The 24,611-nt window shown below is 42.6% G+C and overlaps 1 protein-coding gene across 4 annotated transcripts in view; it reads right to left on the minus strand.

The window, feature by feature from the left end:
- The window catches only part of LOC135462145 (neural cell adhesion molecule 2-like), a 91,983-nt gene that overhangs the window by 43,185 nt on the left and 24,187 nt on the right, over nt 1-24,611 (minus strand). For all 4 annotated transcript variants that reach the window (XM_064739517.1, XM_064739519.1, XM_064739516.1 and 1 more), the window contains exons 2-12: nt 14,362-14,530; nt 12,297-12,436; nt 8,330-8,458; nt 7,600-7,737; nt 7,169-7,281; nt 6,312-6,483; nt 5,034-5,194; nt 2,936-3,095; nt 1,989-2,188; nt 1,363-1,468; nt 186-356 (exon numbers count right to left, since the gene is read on the minus strand). In XM_064739517.1, coding sequence (XP_064595587.1) covers nt 186-356; nt 1,363-1,468; nt 1,989-2,188; nt 2,936-3,095; nt 5,034-5,194; nt 6,312-6,483; nt 7,169-7,281; nt 7,600-7,737; nt 8,330-8,458; nt 12,297-12,436; nt 14,362-14,530 — 1,659 coding nt within the window. The remainder of the gene's footprint in view (nt 1-185; nt 357-1,362; nt 1,469-1,988; nt 2,189-2,935; nt 3,096-5,033; nt 5,195-6,311; nt 6,484-7,168; nt 7,282-7,599; nt 7,738-8,329; nt 8,459-12,296; nt 12,437-14,361; nt 14,531-24,611) is intronic.

A 24,611-nucleotide genomic window follows, 5' to 3' on the forward strand; every position in this document is an offset into this window, starting at 1 on the left:
CCTCTTTCTGCCTCCTTATCACACACAAATGCTTCATTTTTCAAACCTACCCGAGATAATGTCATTATCCAATCCACTTGCTGAGCACACCAATTCCCTCTCCTATATCACACGCAAAATGCCATTGTTTAGCCCTGGAATGACTTCATTGTCCAACCAATTCTTTTGCTGATCATGGTACCTACCAATTTCCGCCTCAATGGTTTCCAGCTGGTTGTTGCCCTGTGTGGTGGAGTACTGCACACGATAACCTGTCACAGGTAGTCCTCCACTATTGCTGGGGGCACCTATTCTCAGCCTTATCCACCTCTGGGCAGCACGTACAACGTCTACTGTGCTCGGTGGGTGGGGAAGAGCTGCAAACAGAAAACACTGTGTATATACGCCCAGCACCATACCCTAAATATTTTTATCTACCAAATCAAATGTTTGACACAACATTAAATATAAAGGCACCATTTAGATGTAACTGGATTGGTATGTTTCAAAAGATTCATGAACACTGCTGATCTTATACAATAAAGTATTTTAGACTTTATGCAATGTACCATATTAGAATATCAAAAATGGTGAAGAACAGATTAACAATGATGTACACATAATCAACACCAGAGTGAACTGAAACTGGCTTTCAAGGTATCACAGGTGTTTCAACATAATGATTAATTTATTTCACCTGAAGTTCGGTGAGTAAAAATGCACTTTCAAAAATACAAAAAGACATTAAAATGACCCTGATCAGAGATGCCAACACTTCAGTTTTTCTGATGAGAACTGAATTAAATTTAACCAAAAAACACTCCCAGGTAGCACTATAAGGCGAATGATTTACTTATATGATTGGTGTTTAACACTGTCCTCAAGGTTATTTCACTTATACGATGGCGGGGAAAGGTGGATGAGACAGAATCACACAAAATGTGCCATTTGAAAAGTGCTAAACTTCAGGTAGGTCAATGCTTATCCCCCTAAATGCACTTAGGTCTCTCATACAGGTAGGTCAATGCTAATCCCCACTGAATGCGCTTATGCCTCTCAAACAGGTAGGTCAATGCTAATCCCCACTGAATGCGCTTATGCCTCTCATACAGGTAGGTCAATGCTAATCCCCACTGAATGCGCTTATGCCTCTCATACAGGTAGGTCAATGCTAATTCCCACTGAATGCGCTTAGGCCTCTCAAACAGGTAGGTCAATGCTAATTCCCACTGAATGCATTTAGGCCTCTCATACAGGTAGGTCAATGCTAATCCCCACTGAATGCACTTAGGCCTCTCAGTTTGCTGTAGTATCATCACCCATAATGTATCTGATGTCAGACAATGAAGATACGGGTGTACATGTACACAGAGGATGACTCACTGGCCTGACGGAGGTTGATGACAGTAGATCCAGTCCCCTGGTTGTTACTGCCTTCGCACACGTAGTCCCCAAACATGAAACCTTCATTAGTAAAGTCCACAAGAACCTGGCAACATCAAATATTTAGGCTGGCATTTATCACACAAAGCTGTTTAAACATACATGTAGAAGATATCTAAATCCTTTCCTTACAAATCACAAAACAGTCACAGTTTCAAGTACATGTCTTTTTTTTTACATAGCTCTGAGAAAATGGGTATAAAATATTACCTCTACAAAACACCAAAGTGAAACACAGTCACCTCCACAGCTTAAGGGGACAGCATAGGAGATATGGAGTTCAGTTACTTCTAGCTCCTCATTCCCAACCTCACACATAATTTTCTAGCTCCTCATTCCCAACCTCACACATAATTTTCTAGCTCCTCATTCCCAACCTCACACATAATTTTCTAGCTCCTCATTCCCAACCTCACACATAATTTTCTAGCTCCTCATTCCCAACCTCACACATAATTTTCTAGCCAAACTATTCGTGGAGAGTCTGTTCTAGCAGAGGTGATATCTCTGATACATGTTATTACACAAAGGGAAAGAAACACGAAATTACTTTAGGCTACACTTACTGTCAAATTGCTGACAACCTGCCTGACACGATTCTCAGTATTGATAGTGAACGTCCCATTGTTTTCCAGCAACTTGTTTCCACGCTTCCACACAATCCTGGCTGGCGGGTTACTGTCCACAATACATGTGATGTTCCTCTTGAAAGCTCCAGACCACGTGTAGGCCACATCGGACGGGTTGTTGTTGAACTGGGGTTTGACTGAAAACACGGAGCAGTACTTGTCTAACATTGTTATAAGCATCAGGATATACCACAAAGCCTTCAGAAATCACCGCAAGACACATATGCATAAATCCAAATTATCTGTGTGCAAAAAATTAAACATTTTGTAGACAAGAGTTTACCTTTGATGATGTTTGATACAAATAGTCTACCGACTTACTCTCCATTTTTCTTCTATTTCATTTGTATGTATCTCAAGGTTGTATTGTAGGACACAGGGAATGAAGGCATCCACAAGAAATACTCACAAAGAACATTAAAGGAGGTGTTCTTGGTATTTGCATGTGGCTCAAGGTTGTATTGTAGGACACAGGGAATGAAGGCATCCACAAGAAATACTCACAAAGGACATTAAAAGAGGTGTTTTTGGTATTTGTATGTGTCTCAAGGATGTATTGTAGGACATAGGGAATGAAGGCATCCACAAGAAATACTCACAAAGGACATTAAAAGAGGTGTTCTTGGTATTTGTATGTGTCTCAAGGTTGTATTGTAGGAGACAGGTAATGAAGGCATCCACAAGAAATACTCACAAAGAACATTAAAAGAGGTGTTCTTGGTATTTGTATGTGTCTCAAGGTTGTATTGTAGGACACAGAGAATGAAGGCATCCACAAGAAATACTCACAAAGGACATTAACAGAGGTGTTCTTGGTATTTGTATGTCTCTCAAGGTTGTATTGCAGGACACAGGGAATGAAGGCATCCACAAGAAATACTCACAAAGAACATTAAGAGAGGTGTTCTTGGTATCGTTGCCAGCCTCATTGTATGCACTACAGGTGTAGTTACTGATGTCACTCGGCTCCAGACTCACAATCTGCATCTCTAGCCTGGTCCTGTCTCTCTCCTTATTCTGTGTGACTGTCACACGCGAATTGATCTGCAATAGAGGCAAAGTCTTTCAATAACCACATACCAACGCCCCATCCATGTACCAACACCCCATCCATGTACCAAAGCCCCATCCATGTACCACTGCCTCATCCATGTACCAACGCCCCATCCATGTACCAACGCCCCATCCATGTACCAACGCTCCATCCATGTACCAACACCCCGTCCATGTACCAACTCCCCGTCCCTGTACCACTGCCTCATCCACGTACCAACGCTCCATCCATGTACTAACGCCCCATCCATGTACCAATGCCCCATCCATGTACCACTGCCTCATCCATGTACCAATGCCCCATCCATGTACCAACGCCCCATCCATGTACCACTGCCTCATCCATGTACCAACGCTCCATCCATGTACCAATGCCCCATCCATGTACCACTGCCTCATCCATGTACCAACGCCCCATCCATGTACCAATGCTCCATCCATGTACTAATGCCCCATCCATGTACCAACGCCACATCCATGTACCAACGCTCCATCCATGTACCAACACTCCATCCATGTACCCATGCCCCAGCCATGTACCACTGCCTTATCCATGTACCAACTCCCCGTCCCTGTACCAATACCTCATCAATGTACAAATACCATTAACTACTGAAAACAATTTTGGTAGGAAGTGGAGCAAGGGACTACAAGGATAAGCAATGTTTCAAAGACTTAGGTATGGTCAGACATCAGGCTATTCAAATTGCTTCAAGAGTTCAAGTGATATCATATTTACAAGCCTGTGACAAGAAATAAATGACCCCAACAGCCTTGAAAGAATTTATCAAGGCTACAAGAAATGAATGTGGTTCTTCTCAATGTCAAAGTGTACATGGGATAAAAGTTTGATCTAGGCTTACCTGGTTCTTCTCAATGGCAAAGTGTACATGGGATAAAAGTTTGATCTAGGCCTACCTGGTTCTTCTCAATGTCAAAGTGTACATGGGATAAAAGTTTGATCTAGGCCTACCCGGTTCTTCTCAATGCCAAAGTGTACATGGGATAAATGTTTGATCTAGGCCTACCCGGTTCTTCTCAATGCCAAAGTGTACAAGGCATAAAAGTTTGATCTAGGCCTACCTGGTTCTTGTCAATGCCAAAGTGTACATGGCATAAAAGTTTGATCTAGGCCTACCCGGTTCTTCTCAATGCCAAAGTGTACATGGGATAAAAGTTTGATCTAGGCCTACCTGGTTCTTCTCAATGCCAAAGTGTACATGGGATAAAAGTTTGATCTAGGCCTACCTGGTTCTTCTCAATGCCAAAGTGTACATGGCATAAAAGTTTGATCTAGGCCTACCCGGTTCTTCTCAATGGCAAAGTGTACATGGGATAAAAGTTTGATCTAGGCCTACCTGGTTCTTCTCAATGCCAAAGTGTACATGGGATAAAAGTTTGATCTAGGCCTACCTGGTTCTTCTCAATGCCAAAGTGTACATGGAATAAAAGTTTGATCTAGGCCTACCTGGTTCTTCTCAATGCCAAAGTGTACATGGCATAAAAGTTTGATCTAGGCCTACCCGGTTCTTCTCAATGCCAAAGTGTACATGGAATAAAAGTTTGATCTAGGCCTACCTGGTTCTTCTCAATGCCAAAGTGTACATGGCATAAAAGTTTGATCTAGGCCTACCCGGTTCTTCTCAATGGCAAAGTGTACATGGGATAAAAGTTTGATCTAGGCCTACCTGGTTCTTCTCAATGGCAACCAATACATGGGATAAATGTTTGATCTAGACCTACCCGGTTCTTCTCAATGCCAAAGTGTACATGGGATAAAAGTTTGATCTAGGCCTACCTGGTTACAATCTTAAGGCTTAAGATTCAACCATGAAATGGACAGGATTACTGAAACCAGTTTTGGTCAATGCCTAAAGAAACATTTACAAGTTTGAAACAATAGCTATGTTATTTTGGCTGGGCACTGACCATGTCTGGTACCCCTGTTCCTTTGTTCTGGAAGGGGGAAGCCTCGCCTATCTTGTGCCACTTCATATCAGGGGCGGGATCTCCTGTGGCCACACACAACATCTTGGTGGTGCCTCCTGAAATACCCTCTCCATGGTCCTGCTGAATGATCTTGGGAGGAACTGCCAAATAGCACAACAATCAAATCCATATAGTCTGTTCATATACCAGCTGGGGTGAACAGATACTACACAACAGCATCTACAGGAACATATCCATTCTACATAACCAAGCCCAAACCTAGTCAAGGAAAAAAGACGTTTTAGGATATGATAGATTTTTAAGATTTTACATCAAAATGTTTAGGGCTGAGGAAGTACCAGCTTCAATCCATCTTTGTGATTAGTTATTTGATGAGAGTTTTATCGAACCCAAGGATAAGTCATTTACATGACAGCAGCCAGCATTATTGCTTGGGGAAAACTGGGCAGAGTGAAACCCACAACCATCCAGAGGTTGCTGGCAAACCAGCATGAGGTGGACTTAAATTCACAGCAATCACATTAGTGCAAGGCTCTTGGCTCATTATGCTTGGCTAACTACCAGGCCACTGAGGTCTCCCTCTTGATGTTTTGTTGCCTAAAGCTAAATACTTTACAATATATTTACAACATGTCTTCTATGCTCTTATACCTGTATGCCTACGTTTAGTGTGATTTTGAAACGGTACAAACCCATTTAACCAACATACAATTTGCAGGCAAATCAAATTAGTAATAGCTTTGTTCTACATCAATATTTGATTTAAAAGGAACTCTTGAGGACTCTTAGACATATCAGAATTTCAAAGGTTACTGTTGAATGTAGTTGCGATTTTTTTGCAACTTCCTGTAACTGTGTTTGGCTGAAACCCATGTAGTTGGACTGAATTCCTGCAGGTAATGTTGCAAGATTTCATTTGCTATTGCCCCATGTTTGAGCTATCATAGGGCACACTAAGGTTCTGTCCACAACCTAAATAGTTATGTTAAGGATTTCAAGAATTCTGCTTTCTCGTTGGTTAACGGGTCAGCTAATGACAAGTTCAAAATATGGCCAGTGGGACAATCTTTTCAAAGCCTTGCAGTTCCTTACCTAAAATTCCCCCCAAAATTAAACTTCTTCCTATAGGATCTATAAATAACTAACTCTCATTATCTGTAAAACTGTTTGGAGAGTTTTACATCTTTGACCACAACCACATGATAAATACAGGCAGCAAACAAGAGCCAGATGATGTGACCAGCGCAGAGCACTTACCCATAACATCCACCTCAGCAGTGGCCTCCACTGGTCCAGCCAGGTTAGAAGCCACACACTTGTAGGTACCATCATCGCTTACTTCCAGTCGCAGGATCTTCAGTGTACCTTCCACCTCACTGATCTCATACCTGCCCCCATTGTTCAGGATTACATAGTCACCGGACTGGTCCTGCAACAACACAAAGATTTTTTTCTCTATTTTGTCACTGAATAACACTCCGCCTATGGTAAAAGATGATTTCCTACTGGAAAAATGGGAAATGTCAGTTTCATTACCAAAAGTAGATGTTTTTATTTGTCTCTAAAATGCACTTACTTGTGACCATTTTTGGACAAATTCTCAGCACTCTATTTTACACAAGTCAAACATAAATGGGTACAGTGCAGTTCTGTGTACTTTGTTTGCAGTACAATCCAATTGTGAATCACTACTAGGGTAGTACCCAGACAGGGAGCTTATTTTATTAACATGTATCCAGACTATGCTGTGTGTAACCTGAAAACATCCAAAAGCAATAGTAGTATTAGCCTGGGATTTAGCCTTTTGTTCATAGCTGCATGTGATATTCAGAATAAATATAAACATCTACATGTACAGTAAATTCAGTGTACAAAATAATTAGTCCTTACAGTGACAGATTACTAGCCGCTGCAATTTGAGCTCCTGTCGGGACATGGCATGTAGCATACCTTGTACCATGTATTCAATACTGCATAGTGCATGGCATCAACCATACCTTGTACAATTTCAGCACTTGGGTGCACAGCATCCAACATACCTGACAATTTCTCCGCCTGCTGGGGGACTGCATTAAAAATACCCTGTACCTTGTAGCAATTCAGGACAGACATACCTTGTACCATTTGTAGGTAGGCGGAGGGTCTCCGCTGGCCTTGCAGTACATTGTTAGATCCTTGCCCTCGATACCCTTAGTCATCTTTGGGGGACTTGTCAAGGTGGGTGGAACTGAAGAGAATAAAGTGGCAGGTGAGCACCTCGGACTTAACTCAAACAACATTTTACTAGTGTAAACCAGACCTTACGGGAAGTTCTACAACTGCACTGCCCACAGGGACATTGCCCTGTGAATGACTTTTGCCATCACAGTATAACTTGTACACTGACCACAAAAACCTGTTATGTGTGTGAAGCTGTGAATGTGTTATTGATAACTGCTGTCCTTTTAACAGGAAACTGGAATGACACTTATTTTTTTTTTCATTTTTCCAGTTTCCTATTGTATTTTATCTCTCATCTAACTGCTGCTTTCAACCATGGCCTCACCTTTGACTTCCACTGTAATTGGATGCTCTTCATAGCGCCCCCTGCTGGTGATTTCAGCTTTACATAGATATTCTCCATTGTCATTTTTGGTGATGTTAAGAATTTCCAGGCCGTTTGGTTTTGGAATGTATCGGCCTCCTGAAATGTAAAAATATCTTAGCATGTTATTCTATATCCACAACACACACATACATGTATATCCACAAGTCCCCGAAAACAAATCCCCCAATATCTACAACAAGTCCCCCTATATCCACAACAAGTCCCCTATGCAAGTCCCCCTATATCCACAACAAGTCCTCTATATCCACAACCAGTCCTCTATATCCACAACCAGTCACCTATATCCACAACGTAGGCATCTCTAACCACAACACATGTATGTATGTACAACATAACATACTTTACACAGTAACATTGAAAATTTACAGAATAACTGTACTGTACTAAAATAAAACTGAAATCTGTATACATTCGACACATTGTCAGCCACATTTAAAGTTTGATATTTTATACATCTCTGAAACATACACAATGTACACAACCATTGCTATTTCATTAAACATTTCATTACCTCACCAAATGAAAATCTACTTCTTCCTGAATGTCATGCAAAAATTACACAATCCATACAAGATTTAATAAGATGGTTGTATTAACAACAACCACAGTTTATGTCTACATCCCTACCATGGTTCCCACAACAATGAACATCAATGTTTGTACTCACTCTCTAAAGTTTTGCCTTTGTGGGACCAGGAGACCTCAGGCTGGGGGCTGCCACCCACGCGGCATTCAATAAGGGCATCTGTGTAGATGGTGGGACGCTGATACTGCTTACCCGTAAATGTAATATCCTCTGCAAACACCAAGAAATCAAAACTGGGTCAATATAGAATGAAACTGTATAAGATAAACAAACTTTTCCACTGAGCAATCCAAATTGTATTCATTCCTTCAATATGAATATTTTTCCCAGTTTCTACAATAATTAATAACTGGGAATATGCTACACTGGCCAACTTCCACAGGTTGTTACCAAGCTAGGCCTTTCCTTGCAGCGCCAACTGTCCACGGCATGGTAGTACCCAGCAGTACTGATACGTTTGGTGAGCTTTATTGTCAACTGTCCATGCATTGGTAGTACCCAGCAGTACTGATACGCTTAGTGAGCTTTACTGTCAGCTCTCCACGGATTGGTAGTACCCAGCACTACTGATACGCTTAGTGAGTTTTACTGTCAACTCTCCACGGATTGGTAGAACCCAGCAGTACTGATCCGCTTAGTGAGCTTTACTGTCAACTCTCCACGGCTTGGTAGTACCCAGTAGTACTGATACGCTTAGTCAGCTTTACTGTCAACTGTCCATGCATTGGTAGTACCCAGCAGTACTGATATGCTTAGTCAGCTTTACTGTCAACTCTCAACAGATTTGTAGTACCCAGCAGTACTGATACGCTTAGTGAGCTTTACTGCCAACTGTCCATGGTTTGGTAGTGCCCAGCAGTACTGATACGCTTAGTGAGCTTTACTGTCAACTCTCCACGGCGTGGTAGTACCCAGCAGTACTGATACGCTTAGTGAGCTTTACTGTCAACTCTCCACGGATTGGTAGTACCCAGCAGTACTGATACGCTTAGTGAGCTTTACTGTCAACTCTCCACGGATTGGTAGTACCCAGCAGTACTGATACACTTAGTGAGCTTTACTGTCAACTGTCCACGGATTGGTAGTACCCAGCAGTACTAATCCGCTTAGTGAGCTTTACTGTCAACTGTCCACGGCTTGGTAGTACCCAGCAGTACTGATACGCTTAGTGAGCTTTACTGTCAACTGTCCACGGATTGGTAGTACCCAGCAGTACTGATACGCTTAGTGAGCTTTACTGTCAACTGTCCACAGCTTGGTAGTACCCAGCAGTACTGATATGCTTAGTGAGCTTTATTGTCAACTCTCCACGGCTTGGTAGTACCCAGTAGTACTGATACGCTTAGTGAGCTTTACTGTCAACTGTCCACAGCTTGGTAGTACCCAGTAGTACTGATACGCTTAGTGAGCTTTACTGTCAACTCTCCACGGATTGGTAGTACCCAGCAGTACTGATACGCTTAGTGAGCTTTACTGTCAACTGTCCATGCATTGGTAGTACCCAGCAGTACTGATACGCTTAGTGAGCTTTACTGTCAACTCTCAACAGATTTGTAGTACCCAGCACTACTGATACGCTTAGTGAGCTTTACTGCCAACTGTCCATGGTTTGGTAGTGCCCAGCAGTACTGATACGCTTAGTGAGCTTTACTGCCAACTGTCCACTGCTTGGTAGTACCCAGTAGTACTGATTCGCTTAGTGAGCTTCACTGTCAACTCTCCACGGATTGGTAGTACCCAGCAGCACTGATACGCTTAGTGAGCTTAACTGTCAACTCTCAACAGCTTGGTAGTACCCAGCAGTACTGATTCGCTTAGTGAGCTTTACTGTCAACTCTCCACGGATTGGTAGTGCCCAGTAGTAATGATACGCTTAGTGAGCTTTACTGTCAACTCTCCACGGATTGGTAGTACCCAGTAGTACTGATACGCTTAGTGAGCTTTACTGTCAACTCTCAACAGATTTGTAGTACCCAGCAGTACTGATACACTTAGTGAGCTTTACTGTCAACTGTCCACAGCTTGGTAGTACCCAGCAGTACTGATACGCTTAGTGAGCTTTACTGTCAACTGTCCACGGCTTGGTAGTACCCAGCAGTACTGATTCGCTTAGTGAGCTTTACTGTCAACTCTCAACAGATTTGTAGTAACCCGCAGTACTGATACGCTTAGTGAGCTTTACTGCCAACTGTCCATGGTTTGGTAGTGCCCAGTAGTACTGATACGCTTAGTGAGCTTTACTGCCAACTCTCCACTGCTTGGTAGTACCCAGCAGTACTGATACGCTTGGTGAGCTTTACTGTCAACTCTCCACGGATTGGTAGTACCCAGTAGTACTGATACGCTTAGTCAGCTTTACTGTCAACTGTCCACGGATTGGTAGTACCCAGCAGTACTGATACGCTTAGTGAGCTTTACTGTCAACTGTCCACAGCTTGGTAGTACCCAGCAGTACTGATACCCTTAGTGAGCTTTACTGTCAACTCTCAACAGCTTGGTAGTACCCAGCAGTACTGATATGCTTAGTGAGCTTTACTGCCAACTTTCCACAGATTGGCAGTACCCAGTAGTGCTGATACGCTTAGTGAGCTTTACTGCCAACTGTCCACGGATTGGTAGTACCCAGCACTACTGATACGCTTAGTGAGCTTTACTGTCAACTGTCCATGCATTGGTAGTAAACAGCAGTACTGATACGCTTAGTGAGCTTTACTGCCAACTCTCCACGGATTGGTAGTACCCAGCAGAACTGATTCGCTTAGTGAGCTTCACTGTCAACTGTCCACAGCTTGGTAGTACCCAGCAGTACTGATACGCTTAGTGAGCTTTACTGCCAACTGTCCACAGCTTGGTAGTACCCAGTAGTACTGATACGCTTAGTGAGCTTTACTGTCAACTGTCCACGGATTGGTAGTACCCAGCAGTACTGATACGCTTAGTGAGCTTTACTGTAAACTGTCCACGGCTTGGTAGTACCCAGCAGTACTGATACGCTTAGTGAGCTTTACTGTCAACTCTCAACAGCTTGGTAGTACCCAGTAGTACTGATTCGCTTAGTGAGCTTTACTGTCAACTGTCCACGGCTTGGTAGTACCCAGTAGTGCTGATACGCTTAGTGAGCTTTACTGTCAACTGTCCACAGCTTGGTAGTACCCAGTAGTACTGAAAAGGTTAGTGAGCTTTACTGCCAACTCTCCACAGCTTGGTAGTACCCAGTAAAACGGATACGCTCAGTGAATTTCACTATTTGAATAGCTATTTGCACTATCTGAACCGTGCAAGGTTCACTGGATGTATTTTACTCCACCATGTATTGATCATTAATACTTTGAATGTTTATCATTTTCTTGATGACTCAGTTGTAACTGAGCAAAATAGGTAGAGACAGGACGACACCAAAAATCAGAGCTGTGTCCATGTAGGACAAAACTGTTCACATTTTTCCCAAATTTTTTCATTAAGCATGCGAAAATTGGGGAAAAAAAGATATGAATTTGTTTCACTCTGTCTGAATAGTTTTTTAATGTCTCAGACTTTAACAGGGAACTTTCCTTTACAGGTTGGTGCCAATCTGGGCCTCTCCTTTCAGTACTAACTGGCTACAGCTTGATACTGCTCCATTACAGCTTGAAACTGCTCAGTTACAGCTTGATACCACTCTGTTACAGCTTGGTTCAGGTGGGCTGATAACCAATCATTTTCTTGCATTATTCAACTGTCATGTACTACTTGGTTACAGAAAGTTAAATGTTGGAGGATACAAAGGTTCCAGAGGTTCCAGCTGGTAAGTGATTTGTTAACAATTATGAACAGCTCGGATAGAGCTTTGCACTAGTTTGTAAAGCATCATTTCGACCACCTAGTTATGACTGAGAACCTTACTGATGCTACTTGGACCCTCCATGTATTACCGCTCAGTTCCGAGCGATCAGGTAACCAACTGGCAGGCCTAGATGTACAGGGATTAGCACCTAGTGCTGTTCGTGGGGTGCAGCCAGCTGCAAGGTTGGGGTGGGGCATGGGGGTGGGACATGAGGCTGATACATACCCCACACATCAAAGATGACATCCTTGGTCTGGGTCTGGCCTCCCAGCACACCTGAGCAGATCCACTTGCCGGCATGTTCCCCCTGTACAGAGAGGATCCTCAGCTTCAGGCTCTGGGTTCCCTTCCCCTGGACATATACCCTGTGTGACAAAGCAGATAAAGGACCCATACAGCCTTACATACTATGTGCATTAGTGTGTCCAAACAGGTGGAGAAACACAGGGTGCATATTCATACGCTGATGCACCTAAAAATGTGGCTGTACATGTAGAAATTCTCCACTGCACGCGAAGTGCACATGGAAAATTTCTTGTTATTATAACTTTTCCATTAACTTATATTGACTCACAAGAATTCTGTACCAAAAAAGTATCCCAGTTCAGAGCATTGATCTCCACAGATTTTTTGTCCAAAATAGGAGATGGTGCATGCAGATATCTCTAAGCGAATGTACATCATGTAGTCAGGTGCACTGTGTGTCTGTAACTTTTATTCCTAAATTCAACCCCTATCAAGTACATCAAAATGACAACAGATCACAAGATAAGTATCTCAGGTTTGAATGGTCATAGATTGTTGAACCACTTACAAAACCTGATAATATTTTTATCACCTACATAATAACAAAGATATGCCTTCTTTTAACTTCCTGGTTTCCATCACTCTGCCGGCCCACATGCATGTGAAATTTAGTCTGTAGCAATCACTTTAATGGCCCCATGGATGTGATATACAACCTTTACCCACCACTCTGCCGGCCCCCATGGATGTCAAATACAACCTTTACCCACCACTCTGATGGCCCCCATGGATGTCAAATACAAACTTTACCCACCACTCTGACGGCCCCCATGGATGTCAAATACAACCTTTACCCACCACTCTGATGGCCCCCATGGATGTCAAATACAAACTTTACCCACCACTCTGACGGCCCCCATGGATGTCAAATACAACCTTTACCCATCACTCTGATGGCCCCAATGGATGTGAAATACAGCCTTTACCTATTACTCTGATGGCCCCCATGGATGTCAAATACAACCTTTACCCATCACTCTGATGGCCCCAATGGATGTGAAATACAGCCTTTACCTATTACTCTGACGGCCCCCATGGATGTCAAATACAAACTTTACCCACCACTCTGATAGCCCCCCTGGATGTCAAATACAACCTTTACCCACCACTCTGACAGCCCCCATGGATGTCAAATACAACCTTTACCCACCACTCTGACGGCCCCCATGGATGTGAAATACCCCATCCCCCATGGATACAGCCTTTACCCATCACTCTGATGGCCCCAATGGATGTGAAATACAGCCTTTACGTATTACTCTGATGGCCCCCATGAATGTGAAATACAACCTTTCCCTTTCACTGTGGAAGGGGTCTCCGTGGCTCAGTCGGTTAGCACGCTAGCGCAGCGTAATGACCCAGGAGCCTCTAACCAATGCAGTGGCTGCGAGTTCAATTCCAGCTCATGCTGGCTTCCTCTCCGACCGTAAGTGGGAAGGTCTGCCAGAAAACTGCGGATGGTCGTGGGTTTCCCCCGGGCTCTGCCCGGTTTCTACCCACCATAATGCTGGCCGCCATCGTATAAGTGAAATATTCTTGAGTACGGCGTAAAACACCAATCAAATAAACAAATAATTTCACTGTGGATTTACTTATTTATTTGATTGGTGTTTTAGGCCGTACTCATGAACATTTTACTTATACGACAACGGCCAGCATTATGGTGGGAGGAAACCGGGCAGAACCCGGGGGAAACCCACGACCATCCCCAGGTTACTGCCAGACCTTCCCACGTAAGCTGGACTTGAACTCACAGCAACTGCATTGGTGAGAGGCTCCTGGGTCATTACGCTGCGCTAGTGCCCTAACTGACTGAGCCACGGAGGCCCCCCTTTCATTGTGGAGACCACTATGAATGTCAAATACAATATCTCAATGCAGTGTAGAAGGAACAAGAAAAACAAGGAATTACTTAAATGTTAAATGGGGAAAGACTTGGGAGAGGTGATTTCTCATTGAGAAGCTTGATTACAGGTGAACTCACGGGTCGTTAGAGTTGGTGGAGGTGATAACATTGCCCTGAGCATTTGTCCAGGTGAGCTGTGGGTCTTCCCCGGGTCCTAGTCCTGTGGCATCACACTTTATGATCAACCCAAAGCCTTTCTTCTTGGGTTGTGTTTGGTCTCCTGGTACCAACACCAGCGACTGTGCCCCTGAAAATAGAAAAAGAACCACTGTACAAACTACATTCCATCATGATCCAGTTTGCCATTTTAATTGAAGCCTCAACAGACATGATGTAAAGTAACAAAACAGACTAAAAGTCAATTGTTACCGCTTGTAATGCACTCTGAGATACTGAATTACGCTCCACTGGCACGTGACAAACCCTCTACTGGGGTGTGTTGGAGACCTGCTGAGGAGCACAGGATTATCATCAGAAGGTGTGAATACAGTTCTGTCTACAGACATAGATCTATCCTAGGTTGCAAGCGAAGGCGTAGTTCCTGTGTTTCAGCTATTCGGAACATATACTAGCCATGAAAAGCGGACAATTTATCTTGCAATGTGTACGCTTGTGTCTTATCATTTGTCACGTTTGTATAAAGGTGACGTCTAAATAACATCATGTATTCATATCACTGCAAGGATCAGGTAAGCCTCATGACAAAAGAGCTATAAAAAAAAGAATATATAACCCAAAACACATATGTTTAGGTCAGAATCGGGCATTGCCAGACTGCAGACCTTCCACTGTATGCGACTTCCGGTGGCAGGACATACACGTATTTTCAACAAGTAACCCGAAATGGCTGTTGTATTTTTTTTTTAATCTGACTGGTGTATTTACAAAGTTTTCAAGATTATCCTACATCATTGATTGTCTATGCAGACTTGCTCAGTTGCTGACCAAATTACCATCCAGGGAGTTGTACAGAACTGCTATTTACGCAGAAACAGTGCATTTAGCCCCAGCAGCCAGTTTTAAGAGATTAATTTATTCCTCGTGCTTACAATTTTCAAAACCATACAGTGTGTGTCAGTTAATAAAGTTTGACACTTGTGAGTATTATTAACTTACTCCAATACAACATGCATATTGCTCTTTAATTTTGACAAAGTGTCGACACTGTTTGACACTAAGTCTGGGATTAAGATAGACATCTACAAGAAATTGCTTTGCTTTTGCTGCCTATTAAACACCCATAAGATTTTTTCACACAAGTATACTGAAACCCAAAACATTATTGTCCAAACTGAAGAACAAAAACACAACTCATAATCATATGTTTATTGATACACGTACTAACTATTCCCATACATACTGTCTCAACTTTTATTCAAGTTCACAGATAAAATTTGCCAGGCCTATCAGAATTCATTTGGGTGTTTGTTCAGATCATGTATTGTTAAGCATAAATTAACAGAGTGGAATGAATTCCATGAAGGCATTTTGTAGTCACTGAATCAGAAAAGAAAAGGTCCACTGTGTCTGGTAAGCTCAAACTTCAAGTGTACTGTTAATTTAGTAAATACTGTTAATATTGTAAAGCAAAGTTTATCGGTGCAAATGGGAAATTATTACTGTATTACTTTTTCTGTGAGAAAAACCTTTCAAGCAAATCATTTTTCTCCACGCTATGTGGGTACCTTCCCTACATGGTTTTGTACAAACTACAAACTTTCCACAGTCCTATAGTCAATATCTAGCTTGTCCTGTATAATGTTTTTAATTTGTACCACATCGGTACATGAAATTCATATTGTAATACCGCGTTGTTGTTGTTGTTGCCCGGCAAGTAAGCGTAAAAGTGTCACTTTGGTTTTCTAAATCACTGAGTGGCAGATGGTTTTTCACATGCAAATGACTCCCACAAGAAGGAAAACCTTCTACAGAGGAAACGAAAGATATTTGACCATCTTTGAACTTTCACAAGACCTCTAGAATCACGCTGATCTCCTGCCTGGTTTCGATTTTAGCCTGAGCTGTAATATACTCTCTTATTAATAAATCTAGAGCTTAGCATATAATGCCTATGGAGATGGGAAGGAATTCGCTAACATCTTACTCTACACTGTACATATAGAACACACTGTATCAGTGTTATTCACAAATACAATCTATTTATTTTGAAATGAAACCAGTTTATCAGTATTTATTTATTTATTTGACTGGTGTTATACGCCATACTCAAGAATATTCACTTATATGATGGCAGCCAGCATTATGGTGGAAGGAACCGGGCAGCGTCCGCGGGGAAACCCACGACCACCTGCAGGTTGCTGGCAGACATTCTCACTTACGGCCGGAGAGGAAGACAGCATGAGCTGGACTTGACCTCACAGCCACTGCATTGGTGAGAGGAACCTGGTTCATTGCACTGTGCTGGAGTGCTCACCCCTTTGGCCATGGAGGCCCCAGTTTATTAGTATGCCAGTCCCCATATGGTAACCCCATATGGTGCCAGTCAGTATGGTAACTGTCATGTATGAAACAGGCCAGTAAATTGCCCTGCCATAAAGAACCTATCATATCAACACAATAATCTGAAGCACATCAACATCATGGAATCAAACTAGGCTTTCCATCTTGGAGGCATGTTTGTCCAGGCATAGTGACATCTATCAATCAGACATAACCAATGAGCCAAATATCATTTCCATCTGGAGGGTACTGAGTCAGAAGCCCATCCAATCCAACTTGGCCGCACTGTACATGTATGTGATCTGTCCTCAGTAAACCTAGACACCAGGAAACCAACTACGCCAACATGCAATACCAGAGCATAATCTACAAAGAGTGTGCTCTTGTGTCGATGCAGGTGCTACTGCAAAGGGGCCTGCTACTGCATATGGAGGTGATCCTGCAGAAGTGTTAGGCTATCGCTAGACTTGGCCTTACCCACCACAGGAGGGCCTTACTGGTCAAAGGAATAGGCCTTTCCCTACCAGTCACAGGAATTGGCCTTACTAGTCACAGGAGGGCCTTGGCTGTCACAGGACAGCCTGAACATTTACAGGAGTGCATCAGCTGTCACAGGACGGCCTTAACAGTCACAGGAGGGCCTTATCTGTCACAGAAGGGCCTTAGGTGTCACAAGATACCTTAACAGTCACAGGGCAGTCTTAGCTGTCACAGGAGGGCCTAGGCTGTAAAAGGATAGCCTTGACAGACACAAGACTTGAGGTCATGCATGAACTGATCACAACAGCAAAATCTAGGTCATTACTTTCTCACACAGCCATGCTGTACCGACCTATGGACTTTTGCACAATTTCTGACACACTTGTTTAGATGTTTGGGGTTCAAGGCTAGCAGAGCAATGTACAGAGAACACCATGTTCTGATATACACTACAAGTATTTGCAGCATTACAGGTTTCCTTCAGGGAAACTGGTCCATTTCACCAGAACAAGGCTTGTACTGTTAAAACAGAGGTTTAAAAGTTTTAAAACAGGTCTGCTTATAGTTGAGGATGGCCAATAAAGCTCCGTTTAATGCTAATTTCTACCCACATGGCTGGATTTATCAGTAAACAGAAGATGGGGGTTGTCATAACACCAGGAGAAATGTGCAGTGTGTATGTTTTTGTAGTGATTCGTATGTAGCACATCCAGTTTTATCTTCCCTGTTCTCAAGTCTTCCCACCCCAAATGCCTCAGCCCCCCAGCCCCATGGCAGTGTGAGCACTGGATAAACAGCTCAGGCCTTCTGTCCAGAAGAACACTATCTCCTCCGCCTCACCATTTTACCCCACCCAAACATTTCACCAGTCTATATACCAAACCAATCATCCTCAGAATCTACCTTGGCAGGGTGGCTCTCTAACTGCCTGCCCCCCAGTCCAGGCCAAGCTTCCTTCTATTACCATGCAAAACCTGGGCAACAGTTACAGATCAGATGCCTGAAATGCATCAACCTCATACATATTTCTGTTATAGGCACAGCACTAAAACCCTCTGGAGCACAGCATGTGCCATTCCACATGCTCCTCCCACATTATATATCCACTATATCCACAAGTACAGTTATCAATGCATGTTCCTTGTAACCCCACAACACTCTGTCCATGTATATTCTTACAGAAATGTCTTTATATCAAAAGAAAACACTGTTTCAAAATAGATGTCACTGAACTTTTGTAACTCTGCAATACTAAGTATGCAGCTTCTTCACCTGGTTTATAGTTTTGATATTGTGATATGGCGAGGAGAAATAATTAACAATACAAATAGTAGAGTTTAAATACCATTAACAGGGTTCCGGTATATTTAATACATATATTTAGCACAGCATTCAAGAGGAACAATACTGGTATATGCAGACAATTACCCCCATTTCAAGGCTACCACAGAGCCTCTCACCAGGTCACCCCTTCCTGGGCCAGAAACTCCCTAGGCCCAGCTTAGTCAGAAAGGCTTGATTAACCAGGCTAATTAGACTGGCCCAGGTGACCCACTCTCACCTAAGAAATACAATATGATGTCTGACCAGAAATTAGCCCCCAGTACAACACAGATGATGCCAGATCACGCCATGCCCCACTTCTCCACACCAGTACACGGTGGCTGGCCAATTCCCCAAGGTCTTGTCTTCTTCTGACACAAGCGTTACTATCAATCGATGACAGGTCTATAATAAGGGTGCTGACCTGCATGTGAGAATGTCTGCCAGCCAGATAGGCCTGATCAGACTTATTCATTATCTTCACCATCACAATCTGCCCAGTCCCGAACCACACAGACACCTCCTCATCGCTCTGCCTGATACAGATATACAGGAAGGCCTCAGCAAACACCTGGGTTTACAGGGACACACAATAGCTCACATTACCTGAACGCACACAATAAATCATGTGGTAACCCTGACAAAAAACCTGATGTTTTTAATTATACAAATGAATGAGAGGTGAGAGGTACATGAAAGTTAATGGATGAAAACATTAAAAGATAACATCGTGTTTATTTATAGTTTTCAACTTTCATTGTGATAAAACAAATATTTATTAGTCATCTTAATGACAAAGTTCAACTCACCAAAATTAACAGTACTGTATACATTGATAACAATAGTGTACACATGTATACATTTAAACCAGCGGTTGGTCGTGAGTTTCCCCCAGGGCTCTGCCGGGTTTCCTCCCACCATAATGCTGGCCGCCGTCATATAAGTGAAATACTCTTGAGTATGGCATAAAACATCAATAAATATAATAAATAAATATAATAAATGCACATATATGATAACAATAGTGTACACATGATAACAATAGTGTACACACGTATACATATATTATTAACAAGTGTACACATGAAGCAGCAACTGCACACATGCACAATGTACATGTGAAGCAGCAACTGCACACATGCACAATGAGATTTATCATATTGCACATTTCCATGATTAAAATATCAGTATTATCTGGAAAAGAAATTCAAATATCACCTTTGTATATAAAATCAAATCTGTGACTATGAGATCGCGTGAGGAAATGTTCCAACATTCTACCATACAGATACCCCCATTATATGCACACAGTCTATCTGAACTGTCGCAATGCGTTATCATACAATGTGTATTACTACAAAACTGCCGTGTAAATAGTGCAGGCTGTGATATGTCCCCGACTGCGCATGGGGCATGATGTGTTCGTGCCAGCTGAGCTGATGTCTGCAGAGTATTGATCTGTGAGAGATCTACAGCTGTAGGGCCTGTAGCTAGGGCTGGCCCAGGCGCCGCCATCATCATGCCATTGTTAGTGGCTCAGGGGAGAGAGACAGGCAGGGAGGCAGGGAGAGTGATGTGAGTGTAGGCCCATGTCCCTGCCGTGCAGGGGGTGAGTCATCAGCTCAGTCCTTGGTGTTACCAGTCACCAGCATGTCCTCATTTCACCTCACCTCCCTGGCTCATGGAAACCTGGGGTGCATTACCCAACCAGGTCCAATCAGAAAGTTCAAAGACTCTACCTCCTGTATACATGTACATGAATTGTAGACACTAACCCACACGGTACCATGAAGAATTGCCTTCAGCTAAGTGCAATGCTATAAATTCCATTATGTTTCATGCAAATGCAACACAAATGAATGTTTTACTGCAACATCTGGCCTCACGTTAAGCAATAAGTCACTGCAAAAGTGAAAAACAGGTGAGGCGGACATCATATACTCATCTCTCATTTAAACACTATGCCATCAAATAATTAAAGTATGGCCACAGAGGTTTAGGCGGGATTTAGGGAGGAGTGTGGACTAATCTTATCTCAGCTAACACCAGCAATTAGACACATGAAGAATGCACTTTGTGATCAGCGAGAGTGTGTAAGCTGTCACACCTATCCACAATCAGACACACCCTGTACAGATACAGCCAGCTGGCAATCAAGCAGCCATTATGATGTTGACAACTTGTTCCAACATGCTGACTACATGGTTACAATGAATCATTCTACTGTCGCTGGTATAACTACTGACAGACAAGATACATGCATAAGCTCCTGGTTCTATATCGTGGCACCACAAAGCTTGTGCAGTTCTGGTAACTACATGTATCATGAGGAGATCTTCCAGAGAATGGCGATAGGAACTGTCAAGCCCATAAATTTCTTTTGATTTGCAGGCAAAACTTAAAACTTTGACTTAAGCTATCTGTGGAATGAGAAGGGCCACAATGAAATTGTATCAAAAACATATGGCATGACCAAGTTTGAACTGGCGAATCAAGCAAATCTCTAAGATCTCAATCATAGCCTTAGCTTACAATCGACATCCTATTGCACAAAGAGATTATAAGCTGCAATAGTTGTAACTTACAATCAGAAATTTAAACTGACTCGACCTCTGTAAATATTTACAATAACCCCAAATGAATATAAGTACAAATACTAGTTATAGGTAGACTATTAATACTGTTCACCTCTTTTTGTAAGGATGTGGAATTTAACCGTCATGAAAATGAAGGCAAAAAAAAGTTTTTGACTGGTACATTTTCAATTTACACATGCCACCTTTATGTACGAGTCCTATATGGAATACTATCGTGATTGCAACTTCAAAAATTTATAATCACCAAACAATTTCTGTAAGCAAGCAGTGCATCTTATTTTTACAATAAATTGTAAACTCAATTGTAGGGTCTACAATGTACAATTATCTGAGGATACAAAATGCAAAATAGGGTAACCATCTCATCAAAGTCTGATCAGTTTCCAGATGAAGTTATATGTAGTGACAGCTTTATTTGTGTTCAGCAGGTGAAGGTTTGATCAGAGGCTCTGGTATCATAATGACAGCAGGACATCACGGTGTCTCTAGAATCAGCTGGACTTATTAAAGGCCTCTTGTCCACCATTAAACACCTGGAGCAATGAGCTTTCATCACTACTCCTTGACAACCATTGGAGGTATCAAAATTAGAACACATAATACCCGGTCACTTGATACCTGTACAGGAGGCAGTCTTATTTCACCCCACTCCATCCGCCTGGACCTTACCAGCAAGCAAATACAAATGTACCTATAGAGTTTATGTACCCTTGTTTAAATATATATATAACAATTCAGGTATAAGGGTGGTCCTGGCTCCCAGTGTATAAATCATTGACTCCAATCATATACAGGTAACAGGTTTATTCACTGGATGGCTATTTTATGGCCTACTCAAGCTAATTCTGATAACAAAGCACCTATACATGTAACTACAGAGAGACAATGTATTGGACACAGGCAGACACCATCAACATAATATGCTCATTCTGACTCACCAAAGCATAAATCATCCTTATACATAGCATCTTTGAGGACCTATGGCATTGCTTGCGATCTAATCTCTTCTTTAATATATCCATTGAAATGTGACTGAAAAGTATGTCAAGCTGTTTGTCTGTTAAACAGTGTATGTTGTGTAACTGTTGACTACTGTTGACTATCGACAGGAATTCTCTGAGCTGATCTTAATATCACAAGTTTAAGTCTTCAATAACAATATTTTTCTTGACACTGTAGAAACTAGGACTTTTTGAGGTAACCTGACAAGAATTGCGACACTGGTGTGGGTAGTGACAGTACATTTCCAAGATGGACAGAAAGGACACAAAGCTGGCTCACTTGTCTGCAAATGTACATTACTGACCCAGAACACTTGGTTTACATCCACCTACAAAACTGCACCCACCCCCCCCCTCCCCCACACACCGGATCACATTGACATATCACAGAATTGTCACAAATTAGTACTGCAGCTATTCCACCCTTTCTCCGTTACAATCTATCCATTAGTTTGCTAGCAGCATGTTTTTGGAAAGCTTTCCCTGATGCTCTGGGGAAAGCCTTAAAGTTAACCAACCAAAACAAAGTGCTTGCTCCCAGAGACCATAAACCAAGTCTGCTTAATGTGTATAGCCTATCATACGTCATCTTATCCAAGAGTTGCATAACGTAAAGGTCAAAGCATGGAGGATAACAGACTGCAGAAGTCTGGGTGCAAACTCGCAGATGTACGCGCAACATGCCCCAGTATCTACACGGGGAACTCGATAACATTGCCCTTGTGGAGAGATCTGTTCCAATTACATCTTACTCTGGCACTGAACTTCACATCCAGTGAACCATTCAGCACCCGTGATGTGCGTCATAGCAGAACTGCTTGATCTAATCCAATCCATGTGCCATGTCTCAGGCAGGTGCTCGCAGAACAGATCATACGGTACTATTAAGACTTCTGCTCCCGCATCTCTGTATTAACATGGGACTTTTATCATCATGGTTACATGTGCTACAGACGCAGTAGCTCTCGCAGTTATCGTCACGTACCAGAATCATTATTCATGCCAATATGTTCTTAACAGGCTCTGACAACACACTTACGTTTATTTCTTCAGATTTCAGAGTCATTCAAAGAACACAGCACAGATACAACATCTGTTCTCACCAACTAGAGATTCAGAATTATATTGCCTCATCAGCTACATACACACACACACACACTAATCATCAGCTGCATACGCACACACTACTCATCAGCTGCATACACACACACTACTCATCAGCTGCATACAGACACACTACTCATCAGCTGCATACAGACACACTACTCATCAGCTGCATACAGACACACTACTCATCAGCTGCATACGCACACACTACTCATCAGCTGCATACACACACACTACTCATCAGCTGCATACAGACACACTACTCATCAGCTGCATACAGACACACTACTCATCAGCTGCATACCCACACACTACTCATCAGCTGCATACGCACACACTACTCATCAGCTGCATACACACACTACTCATCAGCTGCATACACACACACACACTTCTCATCAGCTACATACACACACACACTACTCATCAGCTACATAGACACACACACTACTCATCAGCTGCATACACACACTTCTCATCAGCTGCATACACACACACTACTCAGACACACTACTCATCAACTACATACGCACAAACTACTCATCAGGTGCATACACACACACACACACACACACACTACTCAACAGCTGCATACACACACACTACTCATCAGCTGCATACACACACACTACTCAAACACACTACTCATCAGCTGCATACAGACACATTACTCATCAGCTACATACACACACACTACTTATCAGCTGCATACACACACACTACTTATCAGCTGCATACACACACACTACTCATCAGGTGCATACACACCAAATACTCATCAGCTACATACACACACACTACTTATCAGCTGCATACACACACACTACTTACCAGCTGCATACACACACACTACTCATCAGGTGCATACACACCAAATACTCATCAGCTACATGCAGACACTACTCATCAGTTGCATACACACACACTACTCAGACACACTACTCATCAGCTGCATACACACACACTACTCAGACACACTACTCATCAGCTGCATACAGACACACTACTCATCAGCTGCATACAGACACACTACTCATCAGCTGCATACGCACACACTACTCATCAGCTGCATACACACACACTACTCATCAGCTGCATACAGACACACTACTCATCAGCTGCATACAGACACACTACTCATCAGCTGCATACGCACACACTACTCATCAGCTGCATACGCACACACTACTCATCAGCTGCATACACACACACTACTCATCAGCTGCATACACACACACACACTTCTCATCAGCTACATACACACACACACTACTCATCAGCTACATAGACACACACACTACTCATCAGCTGCATACACACACTTCTCATCAGCTGCATACACACACTTCTCATCAGCTGC

Source organism: Liolophura sinensis, chromosome 1, assembly GCF_032854445.1.
Source record: "Liolophura sinensis isolate JHLJ2023 chromosome 1, CUHK_Ljap_v2, whole genome shotgun sequence".
In the NCBI taxonomy this organism is placed as follows: domain Eukaryota; kingdom Metazoa; phylum Mollusca; class Polyplacophora; order Chitonida; family Chitonidae; genus Liolophura; species Liolophura sinensis.